Source organism: Coregonus clupeaformis, unplaced genomic scaffold, assembly GCF_020615455.1.
Source record: "Coregonus clupeaformis isolate EN_2021a unplaced genomic scaffold, ASM2061545v1 scaf0222, whole genome shotgun sequence".
Lineage (NCBI taxonomy): Eukaryota > Metazoa > Chordata > Actinopteri > Salmoniformes > Salmonidae > Coregonus > Coregonus clupeaformis.
Window position 1 is genome coordinate 128294 of NW_025533677.1, and position 20687 is coordinate 148980.

Below are 20687 nucleotides of genomic sequence, written 5' to 3' on the forward strand. Positions count from 1 at the left end.
ACAGCCATCATGGTATCACAGCACTGTCTGAACCCCTGGCAGACAGCCATCATGGTATCACAGCACTGTCTGAACCCCTGACAGACAGCCATCATGATATCACAGCACTGCCTGAACCCCCTGGCAGACAACCATCATGGTATCACAGCACTGTCTGAACCCCTGGCAGACAACCATCATGGTATCACAGCACTGTCTGAACCCCTGGCAGACAGCCATCATGGTATCACAGCACTGTCTGAACCCCTAGCAGACAGCCATCATGGTATCACAGCACTGTCTGAACCCCTGGCAGACAACCATCATGGTATCACAGCACTGTCTGAACCCCTGGCAGACAGCCATCATGGTATCACAGCACTGTCTGAACCCCTAGCAGACAGCCATCATGGTATCACAGCACTGTCTGAACCCCTGGCAGACAGCCATCATGGTATCACAGCACTGTCTGAACCCCCGGCAGACAGCCATCATGGTATCAGAGCACTGTCTGAACCCCTGGCAGACACCCATCATGGTATCACAGCACTGTCTGAACCCCTGGCAGACAGCCATCATTGTATCACAGCACTGTCTGAACCCCTGGTAGACAGCCATCATGGTATCACAGCACTGTCTGAACCCCTGGCAGACAGCCATCATGGTATCATAGCATACAGAGTTTGGGACCATTCCATATCAGTTCCCGCCAGTTGAATCGGACATGGAATTTCTCCAAAATAATTCCATTAAATTCCTTAATGGTTCTGGGAATCAAAATGGAACTGACCCTATACCAAACCACCATGATGCTCTGAGGAGGATGGCAGGACAGTGAAAGTAATGGGTCAGCATAATGGCTCAATAACATTCATCATCATGACAGCTAACAGACTGCACGTTCTCAATGGTAGGCATTTTAGCTATGTGAAAATATAACGTTTTATCGTATTAGAAATGTTGATTGTGTGCTTTAAATGCCAGGATGTTATATACATTTCAGCTTTTCATCTAGTAAAATTCTCTGCACACTTTAGAGAAAGAGAATGTCTGACAACAGCTGACAATCAGCTGATAAAGGGGAGGCTCTGTGCCCAAATGAACCAATGGCAGGAATCAACGCAAATGCACATTAGATGACGCATTCTCAGGATGGATTAGCCTAGTATGTTGATATGTCTTGCTTACTGCAGTCGTTTTTACTAAACAGTACGTTCTAAATAGTATGTAGTATGATTAGTACACAGCATGCAGTTTTAGTAAGTAGTAGGCAAGACAACTTGTATCTGAAATGGCACCCTATTCCCTATATAGTGCACTATGCCTCATAGGCTCTGGTCAAAAGTAGAGCACTATGCCTCATAGGCTCTGGTCAAAAGTAGTGCACTATTTAGGGCACAGAGTGAATGCAGCTATAGTCTTAACATGCGTAGATTCGTCGTGACGCAGCCTAATAGCCTTGGTAGAATGCTTTCATTTCTTTTGATGAACACTGTTATGACGAGTTTCTCTGGTATCGAGTACTTCAGGATGTAAGAGAATAGTTAAACACTTAGATGGAGAGCTGGTTCAGAGTTATTTAATAGTTACAGTACCGGATTCACATGACAAGCGGTATGGGCGTAGCCTATTGTCATCTGAATGATAGGCATACAAATTCTCTCAGTTTATATACGGCTTTGCAAGCTAATTCCATCCAACAGTTGCCAACCATTATTGAGTGTCACTCCCAACAACAATAGTATCACCCTATAGGCCTCCTGTAGCTCAGTTGGTAGAGCATGGCGCTTGCAACGAGAGGGTTGTGGGTTCGATTCCCACGGGGGGCCAGTATGAAAAATATATGCACTCACTAACTGTAAGTCGCTCTGGATAAGAGCGTCTGCTAAATGACTAAAATGTAAATATGGTATCGTGTTGAACCCTAGTCAGGATATTCCATCACGTACTCCTTCTAAGATCAGCACCAGTGGCCCCCAAGCTGTCTTGGCACACAGACCTTCTGGCACCCACCACTGACAGAAATAATTACATGGAATGTCCTCATCCACCCAATCCTCATGCAGCTCATAAGATCAAAGACATTAACAAATACTGTATAAAAAGACGGCATATCAAACACCCTCTCAGATTTCATGCCTTCAGATTTCACATCTCCAAAGCATTTTAACTAGAGGGGAGTCAGTCATCTATTTTTAAATTGTTCATACAGAGGTTGTATGTATGCACGGTTTAACAAAAAGAAAAGCCAAAACATGCCGGTAGCAAGTATTGTTATGATACAGAGATGACGGCATTACAGACGTAAGGCATTGTCAATCCATTCCAGGGAAAATGTAAGCTTCATTAACTACAAGGAGGAACAGAAGAGATGAGTGAATCTGTAGAGGGACGCATCTTCATCTTATATGCAATGTTCCAATACTGATGACTTATGGGTATCCTGGGGGAAAGAGGAGGAGGAAGATGATGAAGAGGAGGAGGAAGATGAGGAGGAGGAGGAGGAAGTTGAGGAGGAGGAAGATGAGGAGAAGGAAGAGGAGGGGGAAGATGAGGAAGATGATGAGGAAGAGGAGGATGAGGAAGATGAAGAAGATGAGGAGGAGGAAGATGAAGAAGAGGAGGAGGAAGATGAGGAGGAGGAGGAAGAGGAGGAAGGGGGGGGGGGGTCGATCCAAGCGAATATGGCATCCAGAGTAGAAGGAGATGTTCTGCCCTGACTATTAAAGAGACAGACGAGACCCATCTACATTTTACATTTTAGTCATTTAGCAGACTTACAGTTAGTGAGTGCATTCATTTTTTCATACTGGCCCCCCGTGGGAAACGAACCCACAACCCTGGCAAACATGGACAGACAGAATAGACCCATCTACTGTATAACATGGTCAGTCAGAATAGCCCCATCTACTGTATAACATGGTCAGACAGAATAGACCCATCTACTGTATAACATGGTCAGACAGAATAGACCCATCTACTGTATAACATGGTCAGACAGACTATACCCATCTACTGTATAACATGGTCAGACATAACATACCCATCTACTGTAGTATTGCTGCTGCTTGTGTTAATGTTAATAATGAATGCTCTCCAATCGTTCTGTCACAAATTCACATTCGTGTCAGTATCATTTATGTTACTATTCTAAAAACACAAGTAACTGAATCTGATCTGCAGGCTGCTCTGAATGATACTTGTGTCTTCAGTAGTAGTAAGTTATACCTGCTGCAGGCTTCCTGTATTAAGACAGTTCTCTGTGCTCTGATCATTCCCTGATCCTCCCAGTACTGAGAGGTTCCTCAGGGAGATCTTAATGGAACAGACCTTCCAGCAGATCATTAAATAATGTATATATACTGCATCTCTCAATACCTTCTCTATACTTCCCAGCATATCTATACCTTCTAGCTGGAACACTGTTGTTATTAAACCATATGCAACATTTAACCAACTGGAAACTTATTCTAATAGTCACATGATGTATTAAGTAGCTCTATTAACTTTCTAATAGTCACATGATGTATTAAGTAGCTCTATTAACTTTCTAATAGTCACATGATGTATTAAGTAGCTCTATTAACTTTCTAATAGTCACATGATGTATTAAGTAGCTCTATTAACTTTCTAATAGTCACTCACATACTGATTAACTAGACATTCACAGAGGTCGTTGACATTTAGCTAGATATTCATACCTACAACAGTTAGGTAACTAGATATTTACTTACCTCAGGAGATGCAAAGCCCAAATACTCCCAGTCCCACGTTCCACCTCCAAAACTGGAAATACAAAAAGTACAACTGTAATAGCAGTTATTCTGTTACGTTTTTTAAAAACACTTCAATTAGTGGAGAGAGAACAGAACACAGCAACTGCACAAGAAAACATGCTGAGTGAACCCACAGTGGGGGTGACCTTGATCTGCAATTGATTGAATTGGGGACTAAACGAGTTTGTGAGGGGTCAGGGGTTAATGTAAGGGTTGTGGGGGGAGGGGGGTCAGGGGTTCCCACCTGCGTCTAGGGGCCTCTGGGGAGTCGCTGGGGGCCACCCCGCGGGCGACGGAGGCCAGGAACTCCTGTCTCTTCTGCTGCACCAAACAGGCAGCTCGGATGATCTTATGGCGCGGAGTTCGGAGGTAAGGCCGGTTTACTTTCTGAGCTAGGTCCTCGGTCACCATCTCCAAGTCAGTCTACACACAGACAGGAAGAGGCAAGTCAAAAAGGCTACAAACTGTAGAGGGAAAAGTATTTTGTACAATCTCTCTTAGCTGTATAGTTTTTACGGCCAGCCGTGTGAGGAAGTCATATTAACGAAGAGCGTAAAAAGGGTTCCTCACAACAACACCTGTTCTTTTTTTAAACCTCAGTGTTTGAGGAGAAGTAGGTTTAAAACCGCAGTGTTTGAGAGGAAGCAGGTTTAAAACCTCAGTGTTTGAGAGGAAGTAGGTTTAAAACCTCAGTGTTTGAGAGGAAGTAGGTTTAAAACCTCAGTGTTTCAGAGGAAGTAGGTTTAAAACCTCAGTGTTTGAGAGGAAGTACGTTTAAAACCTCAGTGTTTGAGAGGAAGTACGTTTAAAACCTCAGTGTTTGAGAGGAAGTAGGTTTTTGACCAAACATTTCAAATGTTCTTTATGATTGGTGTGAACTGTGAAGTGAACCACCTTCCTTTCTCTAAGATCCGTTCCTACCTGCATAAGTTCAAAAATCTCTTTCTTGGTGGATTTGGTCTCCAGGAAGAAGCCGTAGGGGTAAGAGCACTTGAGTATGCGGCGCGTTTTCAGAAGCTCCAGAACCGCATCTTCAATGAACGTAGTGTCAGGTGGGCCTCCTTCTCCTGAGAGATTAATATGCAATATGATTCCTCTCTCACACACACCGACTCATCATATCACATTCAGAAACGTGATAGATTTAAGTATTTTAGAGCGTAATTAAAAACATCTCCACTGTATGATTGCAGTCTGTGTGTTGGTCTATTTACAGTGGGGAAAAAAAGTATTTAGTCAGCCACCAATTGTGCAAGTTCTCCGACTTAAAAAGATGAGAGAGGCCTGTAATTTTCATCATAGGTACACGTCAACTATGACAGACAAATTGAGATTTTTTTTTCTCCAGAAAATCACATTGTAGGATTTTTAATGAATTTATTAGCAAATTATGGTGGAAAATAAGTATTTGGTCACCTACAAACAAGCAAGATTTCTGGCTCTCACAGACCTGTAACTTCTTCTTTAAGAGGCTCCTCTGTCCTCCACTCGTTACTTGTATTAATGGCACCTGTTTGAACTTGTTATCAGTATAAAAGACACCTGTCCACAACCTCAAACAGTCACACTCCAAACTCCACTATGGCCAAGACCAAAGAGCTGTCAAAGGACACCAGAAAAAAAATGGTAGACCTGCACCAGGCTGGGAAGACTGAATCTGCAATAGGTAAGCAGCTTGGTTTGAAGAAATCAACTGTGGGAGCAATTATTAGGAAATGGAAGACATACAAGACCACTGATAATCTCCCTCGATCTGGGGCTCCACGCAAGATCTCACCCCGTGGGGTCAAAATGATCACAAGAACGGTGAGCAAAAATCCCAGAACCACATGGGGGGACCTAGTGAATGACCTGCAGAGAGCTGGGACCAAAGTAACAAAGCCTACCATCAGTAACACACTACGCCGCCAGGGACTCAAATCCTGCAGTGCCAGACGTGTCCCCCTGCTTAAGCCAGTACATGTCCAGGCCCGTCTGAAGTTTGCTAGAGTGCATTTGGATGATCCAGAAGAGGATTGGGAGAATATCATATGGTCAGATGAAACCAAAATATAACTTTTTGGTAAAAACTCAACTCGTCGTGTTTGGAGGACAAAGAATGCTGAGTTGCATCCAAAGAACACCATACCTACTGTGAAGCATGGGGGTGGGAACATCATGCTTTGGGGCTGTTTTTCTGCAAAGGGACCAGGACGACTGATCCGTGTAAAGGAAAGAATGAATGGGGCCATGTATCGTGAGATTTTGAGTGAAAACCTCCTTCCATCAGCAAGGGCATTGAAGATGAAACGTGGCTGGGTCTTTCAGCATGACAATGATCCCAAACACACCGCCCGGGCAACGAAGGAGTGGCTTCGTAAGAAGCATTTCAAGGTCCTGGAGTGGCCTAGCCAGTCTCCAGATCTCAACCCCATAGAAAATCTTTGGAGGGAGTTGAAAGTCTGTGTTGCCCAGTGACAGCCCCAAAACATCACTGCTCTAGAGGAGATCTGCATGGAGGAATGGGCCAAAACACCAGCAACAGTGTGTGAAAACCTTGTGAAGACTTACAGAAAACGTTTGACCTGTGTCATTGCCAACAAAGGGTATATAACAACGTATTGAGAAACTTTTGTTATTGACCAAATACTTATTTTCCACCATTATTTGCAAATAAATTCATTAAAAATCCTACAATATGATTTTCTGGGGAAAAAAATCTCATTTTGTCTGTCATAGTTGACGTGTACCTATGATGAAAATTACAGGCCTCTCTCATCTTTTTAAGTGGGAGAACTTGCACAATTGGTGGCTGACTAAATACTTTTTTTCCCCACTGTATGTGAAATGGCTATCTGCAAACAACTGAACAAAACATTGAAACGAGGAATATCCACATACTTCCACTCAAGGCCCTGCTCAGCTGTTCCATCTTGTCTTTGGCTGTCTTCAGTAGACGCTGCTCCAGCTAGATAGAAGAACAGACAAGGTAACGTCTCACTACAGGACGTACTGATGCTACAAGACAGTTAAACAAACCCAGCTCTGCCCTACTTACCTGGACAGAGCTGGTATCAGGCTACACCAGGACTTACTAATACAAACTGATAGGAGTTACACAAACGCACTGTGGGCCCTTTTACCTGGTAGCTGTGTTCATGGTTCTTGAAGTGGTCCAGTTCTTACCTGGTTACTGTGTTCATGGTTCCTGAAGTGGTCCAGTTCTTACCTGGTAGCTGTGTTCATGGTTCTTGAAGTGGTCCAGTTCTTACCTGGTAACTGTGTTCATGGAACCTGAAGTGGTACAGTTCTTACCTGGTAGCTGTGTTCATGGTTCTTGAAGTGGTCCAGTTCTTACCTGGTAGCTGTGTTCATGGTTCTTGAAGTGGTCCAGTTCTTACCTGGTAGCTGTGTTCATGGTTCTTGAAGCGGGTGTAGTAGTGCATAAAGCGGTCCAGTTCCTGGAAGCTGTTGTGTTTCTTCTCAGCCTGCAATGACAAGAAGACAAGACAGTGAGTGTTACCGCTAGTCTCTAAACTCAGTGTCCTGATAGTTCCCTGTCAGACAGTGAGTGTTACCTCTAGTCCAGGGTTGGGCAAACTACGGTCCGCGAGCCCATTTAATCCGGCCCGCGTGAGGTTTGAGTTAAAAAAATATGGTTAAAAAAACACTCCACCCCACTATCTAAAACTAGATAGAAGGTATGAAGAAATTATAATGGACCTATACATTTTCAAATAACTGCCCTATTTCTGGCCCGCAAATTGATTTAGAAAACAAAAATCGGTCAAAAAAGAAACTGTGAGCCCTCCGTTGAAATTCTAAATCCCGATGTGGCCCTCCAGAAAAAACGTTTCCCCAGCCCTGCTCTAGTCTCTAGACTCACAGTGCGTTCCAAATGGCACCCTATTCCCTATATAGTGCACTACTTTTAACCAGAGCCCTATGGGGATAGGTGACAGGGCGTCAATTCATCCAGCCACAGTGTGCTCTGATGTGTACCTGCCAGCAATGACAAAACACTGATTCTTATTGCCTCCAGTCTCTCATCTCTCCCTGGCAGGGCAGGGCTGGTCTTGGTGAGTGGAGTACAGGAATATAGCACAGGATAAAGGTGTACTGCAGAAGTACATTAACAACATGTTGATGACCCTCTGGTCATCTGTGATGGAGGTGGACTGTGACTGAGTTTCTCTCTGAAGCAAGCAAGCAGGGTGTGTGTGTGCGTGTGGTGTGTGTGTTTTGTGTGTGTGTGTGTGTGTCTGTGTGCGTGTGTTTGTGTCTGTATGTGTGTCTGTGTGTGTGTGTCTGTCTGCGTGTGTGTCTGTCTGTCTGTCTGTCTGTCTGTCTGTCTGTCTGTGTGTGTGTGTGTGTGTGTGTGTGTGTGTGTATGTCTGTATGTGTGTGTCTGTCTTTGTGTGTCTGTGTGTCTGTCTGTGTGTGTGTGTCTGTGTGTGTGTGTGTGTCTGCGTGTGTGTGTCTGTCTGTGTGTGTGTGTCTGTGTGTGTGTGTGTGTCTGCGTGTGTGTGTCTGTGTGTGTGTGTCTGTGGGTCTGCGTCTGTGTGTGTGTCTGTGTGTGTGTGTGTGTGTGTTTTGTGTGTGTGTGTGTGTCTGTGTCTGTCTGTGTGTGTGTGTGTGTGGTGTGTGTGTTTTGTGTGTGTGTGTGTCTGTTTGTGTCTGTATGTGTGTCTGTGTGTGTGTCTGTGTGTGTGTGTGTGTGTCTGTGTGTGTGTGTCTGTGTGTTTTGTGTGTGTCTGTGTCTGTCTGTGTGTGTGTGTGTGTCTGTGTGCGTGTGTTTGTGTCTGTATGTGTGTCTGTGTGTGTGTGTCTGTGTGTGTGTGTCTGTGTGTGTGTGTGTGTCTGTCTGTGTGTGTGTCTGTCTGTGTGTGTGTCTGTGTGTATGTATGTATGTATGTATGTATGTATGTATGTATGTGTCTGTGTGTATGTCTGTGTGTGTGTGTGTCTATGTCTGTGTGTGTGTGTGTCTATGTCTGTGTGTGTGTGTGTCTGTGTCTGTGTGTGTGTGTGTGTGTCTGTGTGTGTGTCTGTCTGTGTGTGTGTGTCTGTGTGTGTGTCTGTCTGTGTGTGTGTGTGTCTGTGTGTGTCTGTGTGTTTTGTGTGTGTCTGTGTGTTTTGTGTGTGTCTGTGTCTGTCTGTCTGTGTGTGTGTGTTTTGTGTGTGTGTCTGTGTGCGTGTGTTTGTGTCTGTATGTATGTATGTCTGTGTCTGTGTGTATGTCTGTGTGTGTGTGTCTATGTATGTGTGTGTGTGTGTGTCTGTATGTGTGTATGTCTGTGTGTGTGTGTGTGTCTGTGTGTTTTGTGTGTGTCTGTGTCTGTCTGTGTGTGTGTGTGTGTGTGTGTGTGTCTGTGTGTGTGTCTGTCTGTGTGTGTGTCTGTCTGTGTGTGTGTGTGTCTGTGTGTGTGTGTGTGTGTGTGTGTGTCTGTGTGTGTGTCTGTGTGTTTTGTGTGTGTCTGTGTGTTTTGTGTGTGTCTGTGTCTGTCTGTCTGTGTGTGTGTGGTGTGTGTGTGTTTTGTGTGTGTGTCTGTGTGCGTGTGTTTGTGTCTGTATGTGTGTGTATGTATGTATGTCTGTGTCTGTGTGTATGTCTGTGTGTGTGTGTGTCTATGTCTGTGTGTGTGTGTGTCTGTATGTGTGTATGTCTGTGTGTGTGTGTGTGTCTGTGTGTTTTGTGTGTGTCTGTGTCTGTCTGTGTGTGTGTGTGTGTGTGTGTGTGTGCGTGCGTGTGTTTGTGTCTGTATGTGTGTCTGTGTGTCTGTGTGTGTGTGTTTTGTGTGTGTTTGTGTCTGTATGTGTGTCTGTGTGTGTGTGTCTGTGTGTGTGTGTCTGTGTGTGTGTGTGTCTGTGTGTATCTGTCTGTGTGTGTATGTATGTATGTATGTCTGTGTGTGTGTCTGTCTGTCTGTGTGTGTATGTATGTCTGTGTGTATGTCTGTGTGTGTCTATGTCTGTGTGTGTGTGTGTCTGTGTCTGTGTGTGTGTGTCTGTCTTTGTGTGTGTGTGTGTGTGTCTGTGTGTGTGTCTGTGTGTGTGTCTGTGTGTGTGTCTGCATGTGTGTCTGCGTGTGTGTCTGCGTGTGTGTCTGCGTGTGTGTCTGCGTCTGTCTGCGTGTCTGTCTGTCTGCGTGTCTGTCTGTCTGCGTGTCTGTCTGTCTGCGTGTCTCTCTGTGTGTGTGTGTGTGTGTGTGTGTGTACTCCACCTCCACAGTCATGTCTTTCTTCTGCTCCTCCACCTGGTTGATGACCTCATAGCGGGTACAGCGGTAGTAGCCTCCCGTAGACGAGCTGTGTTTCTTCCATTCCTCCAGACAGATCCAGCAGAAGTCATACTTACACTGCAGGGAGGAAGAGAGGGGAGAGGAGGTAGTCAGTCAGCAGCAGGAAATACCAAGGCCCTAACCTCTGCATGGCTAAAGGTAGTCAGTCAGCAGCAGGAAATACCAAGGCCCTAACCTCTGCATGGCTAAAGGTAGTCAGTCAGAAGCAGGAAATACCAAGGCCCTAACCTCTGCATGGCTAAAGGTAGTCAGTCAGCAGCAGGAAATACCAAGGCCCTAACCTCTGCATGGCTAAAGGTAGTCAGTCAGCAGCAGGAAATACCAAGGCCCTAACCTCTGCATGGCTAAATGTAGTCAGTCAGCAGCAGGAAATACCAAGGCCCTAACCTCTGCATGACTAAAGGTAGTCAGTCAGTATCAGGAAATACCAAGGCCCTAACCTCTGCATGGCTAAAGGTAGTCAGTCAGTAGCAGGAAATACCAAGGCCCTAACCTCTGCATGGCTAAAGGTAGTCAGTCAGTAGCAGGAAATACCAAGGCCCTAACCTCTGCATGGCTAAAGGTAGTCAGTCAGTAGCAGGAAATACCAAGGCCCTAACCTCTGCATGGCTAAAGGTAGTCAGTCAGTAGCAGGAAATACCAAGGCCCTAACCTCTGAGACGTGAGACATGTTTTAATGGCTGTTGGAGACATGCTTCTCATACAGCGGTGGTCATCAGTGTCATGGCGGGTATATCATTAACAACTAACTTATTCAATCATTAAAATGGGCCTGAATTAAAATGGATTGAGAAAGGAAAAAACAACAAATCACTACAAAGATACAGGCGTCCTTCCTAACTCAGTTGCCGGAGAGGAAAGAAACCCCTCAGGGATTTCACCATGAGGCCAATGGTGACTTCAAAACAGTTAGAGAGTTCAATGGCTGTGATAGGAAAAAACTCAGGATGGATCAACAACATTGTAGTTACTCCACAATACTAACCTAAATGACAGAGTGAAAAGAAGGAAGCCTGTACAGAATAAAAATATTCCAAAACATGCCTCCTGTTTGCATTAAGGCACTAAAGTAAAACTGCAAAAATGTGGCAAAGAAATGACCTTTATGTCCTGAATAGAAAGTGTTATATTTGGGGCAAATCCAACACAACACATCACTGACTGGTGGCTGCATCATGTTATGGGTATGCTTGTCAACGGCTCAGCACAGGCAAAATCCTAGAGGAAAACCTGGTTCAGTCTGCTTTCCAACAGACACTGGGAGACAAATTCACCTTTCAGCATGACAATAACCTAAAACACAAGGCCATATCTACACTGGAGTTGCTTACTAAAATGTTCCTATTTGAAGAATCTCAAATATAAAATATATTTTGAATTGTTTAACACTTTTTTGGTTACTACATGATTCCATATGTGTTATTTCATAGTTTTGATGTCTTCACTATTATTCTACAATGTAGAAAATAGTAAAAATAAAGAAAAACCCTGGAATGAGTATGTGTGTCCAAACGTTTGACTGATACTGTATGTAAATGAGATATTTCTGTATTTCATTTTCAATCAATTTGCAAATATTTCTAAAAACATATTTTCACGTTGTCATTAAGGGGTATTGTGTGTAGATGGGTGAGAAAAATATATATTTAATCCATTTTGAATTCAGGCTGTAACACAACAAAATGTGAAATAAGTCAAGAGGTATGAATGCTTTCTGAAGGCACTGTATATAAAGAGAAAGAGTTTCAGAGGGTTGAACATGATTAGACCCTTAGAGCTCCACACCATCACAGAGTTGCCCTACTTTCCCTGACCATAGCAAAACAGCATTTTCCAGATAACTCTAGGTCTCAAATACATTCTCTGGCGTATCTAACATTATAACATTCCTCAGTTTGATATCCTCCCAACTCTGATGACCTCCCAAATGGCACCCCATTCCCTATTTAGTGCACTACTTCTGAACAGGGCCCACAGACTCTGGTCAAAAGTAGTGCACTATATAGGGAGTGAGGTGCCATTTGGGACACTATGGCCTACCTACCTTAGCACACTGCATGTGGTTGCAGCCTTCGTTCTTCTGAATAGGGGACTTGCAGTTGGCGCAGGGTTTGGCGTTTGTGAGTAACCACAAGCAGTTGGCTGCATCTTCATAGGCTTCACTCACACCAGCCACTTCCCAGAAAACAACAACACAACAGACCACTAACTGAACATGGCATATTCCACAGCTCAGGAGTCAGAGAGGAAAAAGTGGTAGTGTTCTTACAACCTACAGCGTGTGTGTGTGTTTGTTCTCTCTAATAGCCCATTCACGCTGACGGTAATCGCTGCTTTTGAAACACTGCGCCTTTATTCTCTAGCCGCATCCCAAATGGCACCCTATTCCCTATATAGTGCACTACTTTAGACCAGGGCAAATAGGGGTTATGGTCAAAAGTAGTACACTATGTAGGGAATAGGGTGCCATTTGAGAAAACCACTGACTGAACAGAATGGAACCGTGACAGCTTTTAAAACCAGAACAAAAGCACATGGGGAGAATGGTTTAAAGCACAACAATAACTACTTTTATTCCTGCCTGAAACCTAGTGTTGTCTGTAGCTAGCATCTGAAACCTAGTGTTGTCTGTAGCTAGCATCTGAAACCTAGTGTTATCTGTAGCTAGCATCTGAAACCTAATGTTATCTGTAGCTAGCATCTGAAACCTAGTGTTATCTGTAGCTAGCATCTGAAACCTAGTGTTATCTGTAGATAGTATCTGAAACCTAGTGTTATCTGTAGATAGCATCTGAAACCTAGTGTTATCTGTAGATAGCATCTGAAACCTAGTGTTGTCTGTAGATAGCATCTGAAACCTAGTGTTATCTGTAGCTAGCATCTGAAACCTAGTGTTGTCTGTAGATAGCATCTGACACCTAGTGTTATCTGTAGCCAGCATCTGACACCTAGTGTTATCTGTAGATAGCATCTGAAACCTAGTGTTGTCTGTAGCAAGCATCTGAAACCTAGTGTTGTCTGTAGCTAGCATCTGAAACCTAGTGTTGTCTGTAGCTAGCATCTGAAACCTAGTGTTATCTGTAGCTAGCATCTGAAACCTAGTGTTGTCTGTAGCTAGCATCTGAAGTGGTGATGTGAGCAGGACTGAGTCCCAAATTGCGCCCTATTCACTATATAGGCTCTGGTCAAAAGTAGTGCTCTATATAGGGAATAGGGGTGGTGTTTGAGACACAGACAAGGACTTGAGTCCGTGAACTGAACGGTCCATCAATGGATGCTAGATATCAAGCCTAGCAGCACTGACCTGATACAGCTGCATTTGTTTTGAGTTTATTTGATATCTGTTAAGGCAGCGTGTCCATATCATCACACAGAAACAAACATTTGGGCTTTTGGCTCCCTCAGTAGGAAGCTGTTTGGGTGACTAAACTGCTCTCATAAATATTTCTGCTTCAGTCAAAAGGCACAGGTAGAATGTTGTAATGTGTAACTGCAGAAGGCCAGAAGCCACAGTGTGTGAAGGGGTATCAACAGTCTTCAGAGGTGAAAGAGAAAGAGACGCACAACAACAACAGATTAAGAAGTATACTGGTTTTCTTTAGAAAACGAATACATTCATAGTAGAGGTGCTTACATTCTTGGGGTCTCATCTCAGTAACTTTAGCCAGCCACATCTTCCATGTCTGGCAGTCACATGGTTCATGGGCTTCTCCCTGGCACTCCCTGGAGACAGACAGACATGGTGTTGGTTTACCCCACTTATGATAACACTTCAGACAGACACAGACAGTAGAGTTTACCCTCCAGACACGTCATACTCCTTATACCACTTGTCTATAAATGTTCTGTCTGGGAACACAACCCATGCATTACTCAGATACCACAGACATGAAAGTAGCAGACCATAGAATGCAGTATGGAACATCTTTGTGTTCTAAGAAGATAAGAGAACAGTTACTTCTTCTACTACTAATCTAAGTGATGCATGTGTTTACAAACAGACAATGAATAGACAGGATAGAATGCAGAATCAAAATGCTTTGAGATCCCTAGCTCTATTCAACTCATCGTCAAACATATCACTGGGGTTGGGTGTGTGGGGGTGGGGCTGGGGGTGTGTGGGGGTGGGGCTGGGGGTGTGGGGGTGGGGGTGGGGCTGGGGGGGTGCGCCCCGTTGGGTCCCCTGGACCAGATTTGAGAAACACTGCCTTTGAACAATGTAAAAATGTCCTTGACCTTGAATGTACCCGACCCATCTAAATGTATGTAATTGTATGAAGTAATCTGAAATTCTAAATCATGAAATGTGTAATAACTTGAAATACATATAAAAATGTTTTACCTGAATAAATATATACAGGTGACTGGCAAAATAAAGAAAATACTTGAGTAAATGAGGGATACAAAGTATATTGAAAGCAGGTGCTTCCACATCATGTTAGGGTCATGTATAAAAATGCCCAGTTGCCCCTTATTTTGACTACCATGGCTAGAAGAGATCTCAGTGACTTTGAAAGAGGGGTCTCGAAGGAGCATGGGGTGCTTAAAGGGTGTGTGTGTGTGTGTGTGTGTGTGTGTGTGTGTGTGTGTGTGTGTGTGTGTGTGTGTGTGTGTGTGTATGTGTGTGACACCAGATCTCAACCCAATTGAACACTTATGGGAGATTCTGGAGCGGCGCCTGAAACAGCATTTTCCACCACCATCAACCAAATGATGGAATTTCTCGTGGAAGAACGGTGTCGCATCCCTCCAATAGAGTTCCAGACAGTTGTAGAATCTATGCCAAGGTGCATTGAAGCTGTTCTGGTGGCTCGTGGTGGCCCAACGCTCTCTTAAGACACTTTATGTTGGTGTTTCCTTTATTTTATAATAATAATATAATATAATAAATAATAATATAATATAACAATAATTTAATATGCCATTTAGCAGACGCTTTTATCCAAAGCGACTTACAGTCAAGCGTGCATACATTTTTACGTATGGGTGGTCCCGGGGATCGAACCCACTACCCTGGCGTTACAAGCGCCGTGCTCTACCAGTTGAGCTACAGAGGACCACATTTTGGCAGTTACCTGTATATATATTTTAAAAATGCTATGTGTTTGATAACACTGATGTTCCCCAGCAGAACTGCATTATAAGGGACAAGAACATTACTTTATAATTGTCTGGGTGATGGCTGAAAGCAGCAGTGTTTTTCACTGGTGGAGGAGGAGAGGGCATTGATGCGTGAGGATGTATTGGGAGGGTCATGGCATCACTGGGAACCTGGGGATATGTTGAGCAGGGCCAGGGCTGGGCCATGGTTGTGTTGGTCGGTAGGCTTGGGATGTATACAATATATACCATATACCGGGGTATTCGGAAATAGCCACGGGATGCTTTTTCAATACCGTTGAAACTAAACGTTTATATTTGTAGCTACTTTTTAAGTAAATCCCTGCAGTCAACTTGTGCAATACGTTAGGAGATACAGCAGATCGCGTTCTTCATTTCACCCGTCACATTATTTTACATTATGAATCTTACCGTTGTTCCCCAGAACAGTTGAGCCAGTCTCGTGTTTGTTTGTAAATAGCACAACAGGAGAAAGCGGGAGCAGGTGAGTCCAGCTGTGTATTGACAGGGATCGTATTTTATATTGAAAGTCAACAGTGTATTTTTGCTTCAATAGAGTGATCAGGGACGTGCAACGCTATTTGAGTGGCAACCACACAAGTAAATGACCTTACAATGAAAAATAAAAGTATTTTTATTGTAAAACTATGCATAGCCATCATATTTCTAATATTTATCATAGAAAGAATGTAGCCAGCTACATTTCCTAATGTTTTGCTTAAAGTTAATCTTGCATTTTACCACAGAAAAGTAAGCTGGCTACACGGAGAGGCTGTCTGCTGATAGAATGCCCGTTTGTGTGAATTCTCACCCGAGTGGAGAAGTGCAATTGAAGCACAACAGTCTGTTGCTGAGCAGAAATTACAATAAGAAGTATTTTACATCTGCGTTTCCAAAACTCAACAAGACATTTCTTATGCGTTTTATCTATTTTTCCTGCATGAAAAACAAAGAATTCTGCATTAACGCGACCCCTAGATTTTACTTGCTAGTTATCTAAGTAAGTGGCTGAATTAATAAGGCATCATATTGTGTTCGCTTTCTGCCGTGTTTAAGATGTCAAAGCCCTTTGGATGAGTTATCTGTACAGCTGCCACTGCTATCTTTTGATTTCCTTGCATTTTTTTCTCTTCTCCGTTCTCGGCCCGTCTGCTCCTCCCCCGTCTTCTCCAAGCAGGCCCATTGCCCTAGTGACCAAAATCGAACTCCTGTTGCAAATATTAGTTTAGTTCACTAATAATAAGGCTTGTGTCGACATGCCCGGACATGCATGCAATAAGCTAGCTAGCTAGCTAAGCAGATATAGTAGCTATGTGACCTGTTAGCAAAGATTATGATAACTAACCCTTTCATCTGTGGTGTTATCTAGCTAGCTATATTAGCTACCATCAAAGATTATGATAACTAACCCTTTCCTCTGGGGTGTTATCTAGCTAGCTATATTAGCAACTACCAAATATTATGATATCTAACCCTTTCATCTGTGGTGTTATCTAGCTAGCTATATAAGCTACTATCAAAGATTATGATATCTAACCCTTTCATCTGTGGTGTTATCTAGCTAGCTATATAAGCTACTATGCTAGCTAGCTGGCTAGATAAACATGTTGCTAAGATATCAGATAGGACAGGGCTCTCCAACCCTGGTCCTGGAGTGCTACCCTCCTGTAGGTTTTCAATTCAACCCCAGTTGTAACTTTCCTGATTCAACTTAATCCTGGACTATCGGACCACCATCTTATTACGTTTGCAATCGCAACAAATAATTTGCTTTGACCCCAACCAAGGATTATCAAAAGCTGCGCTATAAATTCTCAGACAACCAAAAGATTCCTAGATGCCCTTCCACACTCCCTCCACCTACCCAAGGACGTCGGAGTACAAAAATCAGTTAACCACCTAACCGAGGATCTAAACGTAACCTTGCGTAAAATCCTGGATGCAGTTGCACCACTAAAAACAAAAAACGTGTCACAAGAAACCAGCTCCCTTGTATACAGAAAATACCAGAGCCCTGAAGCAAGCTTCCAGAAAATTGGAACGGAAATGGCACTCCACCAAATTGGAAGTCTTCCGACTAGCTTGGAAAGATACCATGCAATATCCTTACTGCTGCCAGATCAGCCTACTTTTCCAACCTGATTGAGGAGAATACAAACAATCCTAAATGTATTTTTGATACTGGCTTCCTGTTAAGGCTAGGGCTGATTTCAAGGTTTTACTGCTAACCTACAAAGTATTACATGGACTTGCTCCTACCCATCTCTCTGATTTGGTCCTGCCGTACATACCTACACCTACGCTACGGTCACAAGATGCAGGCCTCTTTATTGTTCCTAGAATTTCTAAGCAAACAGCTGGAGGCAGGGCTTTCTCCTATAGAGCTACATGTTTATGAAATGGTATGCCTATCCATGTGAGAAACGCAGACTCGGTCACAAGTCTTTACTGAAGACTCATCTCTTCAGTAGGTGCTATGATTGAGTGTAGTGTTGCCCAGGGGTGTGAAGGTCAACGGCAAGGCACTGGAGTGACGAACCACCCTTGCTGTCTCTGCCTGGCCAGTTCCCCTCTCTCCACTTGGATTATCTCCCTCTGACCCTATTACGGGGGCTGAGTCACTGGATTGCTCAAGCTCTCCCATCCTTTCTGTCCTTGGGCACGTGCGGTTGGGGAGATCTTCGTAGGCTATAATCGGCCTCGTCTCAAATCAAATCAAATCTTATTTGTCACATGAGCAGAATACAACAGGTGTAGACCTTACCGTGAAATGCTTACTTACAAGCCCTTAACCAACAATGCAGTTGAAGAAATAGAGTTAAGAAAATATTGACTAAATAAAATAAAGTAAAAAATAAAATAAAAAGTAACACAATAAAATAACAATAACGAGGCTATATACAAGGGGTACCGATACCGAGTCAATGTGCGGGGGTACAGGTTAGTCGAGGTAGTTTGAACATGTAGGTAGGCTTAAAGTGACTATGCATAGATAATAAACAGCGAGTGGCAGAAGTGTAAAAACAAAGGGGGGGGGTTCCGGGTGGCCATTTGATTAATTGTTCAGCAGTCTTATGGTTTGGGGGTAGAAGCTGTTAAGGAGCCTTTTGGTTATAGACTTGGCGCTCCGGTACCGCTTGCCGTGCGGTAGCAGAGAGAACAGTCTATGACTAGGGTGGCTGGAGTCTTTGACAGGGTAGTAAGTTAGTGGCCTGTTGATATCCCTTTAGTTGTGTGGGGGCTGTGCTTGACAAAGTGGGTGGGGTTATATCCTGCCTGGTTGGCCCTGTCCGGGGATAACTTTGTCTACCTTGCTACCTTGTCCCGGATCTACTGTCTAGACTATCCCCTATCACCCTCTCTCTTGACCCTCCCCTCTCTTGACCCTATTTATTTATTTTATTTTATTTATTTTAGTCATTTAGCAGACGCTCTTATCCAGAGCGACTTACAGTTAGTGAGTGCATACATTATTAATTTTTTATACTGGCCTCCCGTGGGAATCGAACCTACAACCCTGGCGTTGCAAACACCATGCTCTACCCACTGAGCTACATCCCTGCCGGCCATTCCCTCCCCTACCCTGGACGACACTGGGCCAATTGTGCGCCACCCCATGGGTCTGGCATTCTAATTGAATGATATTGAATATCGGCCTAAAATATCGGCCATCTGCCTCCTTGACCCGCAAAAAATCCATATTGGTTCTCTACTATACAGTGGGGAGAACAAGTATTTGATACACTGCCGATTTTGCAGGTTTTCCTACTTACAAAGCATGTAGAGGTCTGTCATTTCTATCATAGGTACACTTCAACTGTGAGAGACGGAATCTAAAACAAAAATCCAGGAAATCACATTGTATGATTTTTAAGTAATTAATTTGCATTTTATTGCATGACATAAGTATTTGATACATCAGAAAAGCAGAACTTAATATTTGGTACAGAAACCTTTGTTTGCAATTACAGAGATCATACGTTTCCTGTAGGTCTTGACCAGGTTTGCACACACTGCAGCAGGGATTTTGGCCCACTCCTCCATACAGACCTTCTCCAGATCCTTCAGGTTTCGGGGCTGTCGCTGGGCAATACGGACTTTCAGCTCCCTCCAAAGATTTTCTATTGGGTTCAGGTCTGGAGACTGGCTAGGCCACTCCAGGACCTTGTGATGCTTCTTACGGAGCCACTCCTTGGTTGCCCTGGCTGTGTGTTTCGAGTCGTTGTCATGCTGGAAGACCCAGCCACGACCCATCTTCAATGCTCTTACTGAGGGAAGGAGGTTGTTGGCCAAGATCTCGCGATACATGGCCCCATCCATCCTCCCCTCAATACGGTGCAGTCGTCCTGTCCCCTTTGCAGAAAAGCATCCCCAAAGAATGATGTTTCCACATCCATGCTTCACGGTTGGGATGGTGTTCTTGGGGTTGTACTCATCCTTCTTCTTCCTCCAAACATGGCGAGTGGAGTTTAGACCAAAAAGCTCTATTTTTGTCTCATCAGACCACATGACCTTCTCCCATTCCTCCTCTGGATCATCCAGATGGTCATTGGCAAACTTCAGACGGGCCTGGACATGCGCTGGCTTGAGCAGGGGGACCTTGTGTGCACTGCAGGATTTTAATCCATGACGGCGTAGTGTGTTACTAATGGTTTTCTTTAAGACTGTGGTCCCAGCTCTCTTCAGGTCATTGACCAGGTCCTGCCGTGTAGTTCTGGGCTGATCCCTCACCTTCCTCATGATCATTGATGCCCCACGAGGTGAGATCTTGCATGGAGCGCCAGACCGAGGGTGATTGACCGTCATCTTGAACTTCTTCCATTTTCTAATAATTGCGCCAACAGTTGTTGCCTTCTCACCAAGCTGCTTGTCTATTGTCCTGTAGCCCATCCCAGCCTTGTGCAGGTCTACAATTTTATCCCTGATGTCCTTACACAGCTCTCTGGTCTTGGCCATTGTGGAGAGGTTGGAGTCTGTTTGATTGAGTGTGTGGACAGGTCTCTTTTATACAGGTAATGAGTTCAAACAGGTGCAGTTAATGTAGGTAATGAGTGGAGAACAGGAGGGCTTCTTAAAGAAAAACGAACAGGTCTGTGAGAGCCGGAATTCTTACTGGTTGGTAGGTGATCAAATACTTATGTCATGCAATAAAATGCAAATTAATTACTTAAAAATCATACAATGTGATTTCCTGGATTTTTGTTTTAGATTCCGTCTCTCACAGTTGAAGTGTACCTATGATAAATATTACAGACCTCTACATGCTTTGTAAGTAGGAAAACCTGCAAAATCGGCAGTGTATCAAATACTTGTTCTCCCCACTGTATATGTATAACTTTATGCGTCTTTGCAATTCGCTTATTTTCATTTGTGCTCATTAGCATGTTTAGCTAGCAGCCTCCATTGAAACTCTTTACAAATTCGCTATTACTTGTGCTAATTTTGTTAGCATTCTGGTAATAGACGCCCAATGGGCTTTTCTTTTTTGGCGCCCCCTTGTGTACTAAGTCGGTAATACCCTAAATCCCGGG

At 43.8% G+C, this 20687-nt stretch overlaps 1 protein-coding gene across 2 annotated transcripts in view; it reads right to left on the minus strand.

Moving 5' to 3' along the window:
* Positions 1 to 20687, minus strand: part of LOC121586735 (ankyrin repeat and IBR domain-containing protein 1) — a 64484-nt gene that overhangs the window by 6109 nt on the left and 37688 nt on the right. For both annotated transcript variants that reach the window (XM_041903680.1, XM_041903681.1), the window contains exons 10-17: positions 13670 to 13758; positions 12080 to 12210; positions 9958 to 10092; positions 7136 to 7222; positions 6636 to 6702; positions 4677 to 4822; positions 4000 to 4178; positions 3714 to 3765 (exon numbers count right to left, since the gene is read on the minus strand). In XM_041903680.1, the coding sequence (XP_041759614.1) occupies positions 3714 to 3765; positions 4000 to 4178; positions 4677 to 4822; positions 6636 to 6702; positions 7136 to 7222; positions 9958 to 10092; positions 12080 to 12210; positions 13670 to 13758 (886 nt within the window). The remainder of the gene's footprint in view (positions 1 to 3713; positions 3766 to 3999; positions 4179 to 4676; positions 4823 to 6635; positions 6703 to 7135; positions 7223 to 9957; positions 10093 to 12079; positions 12211 to 13669; positions 13759 to 20687) is intronic.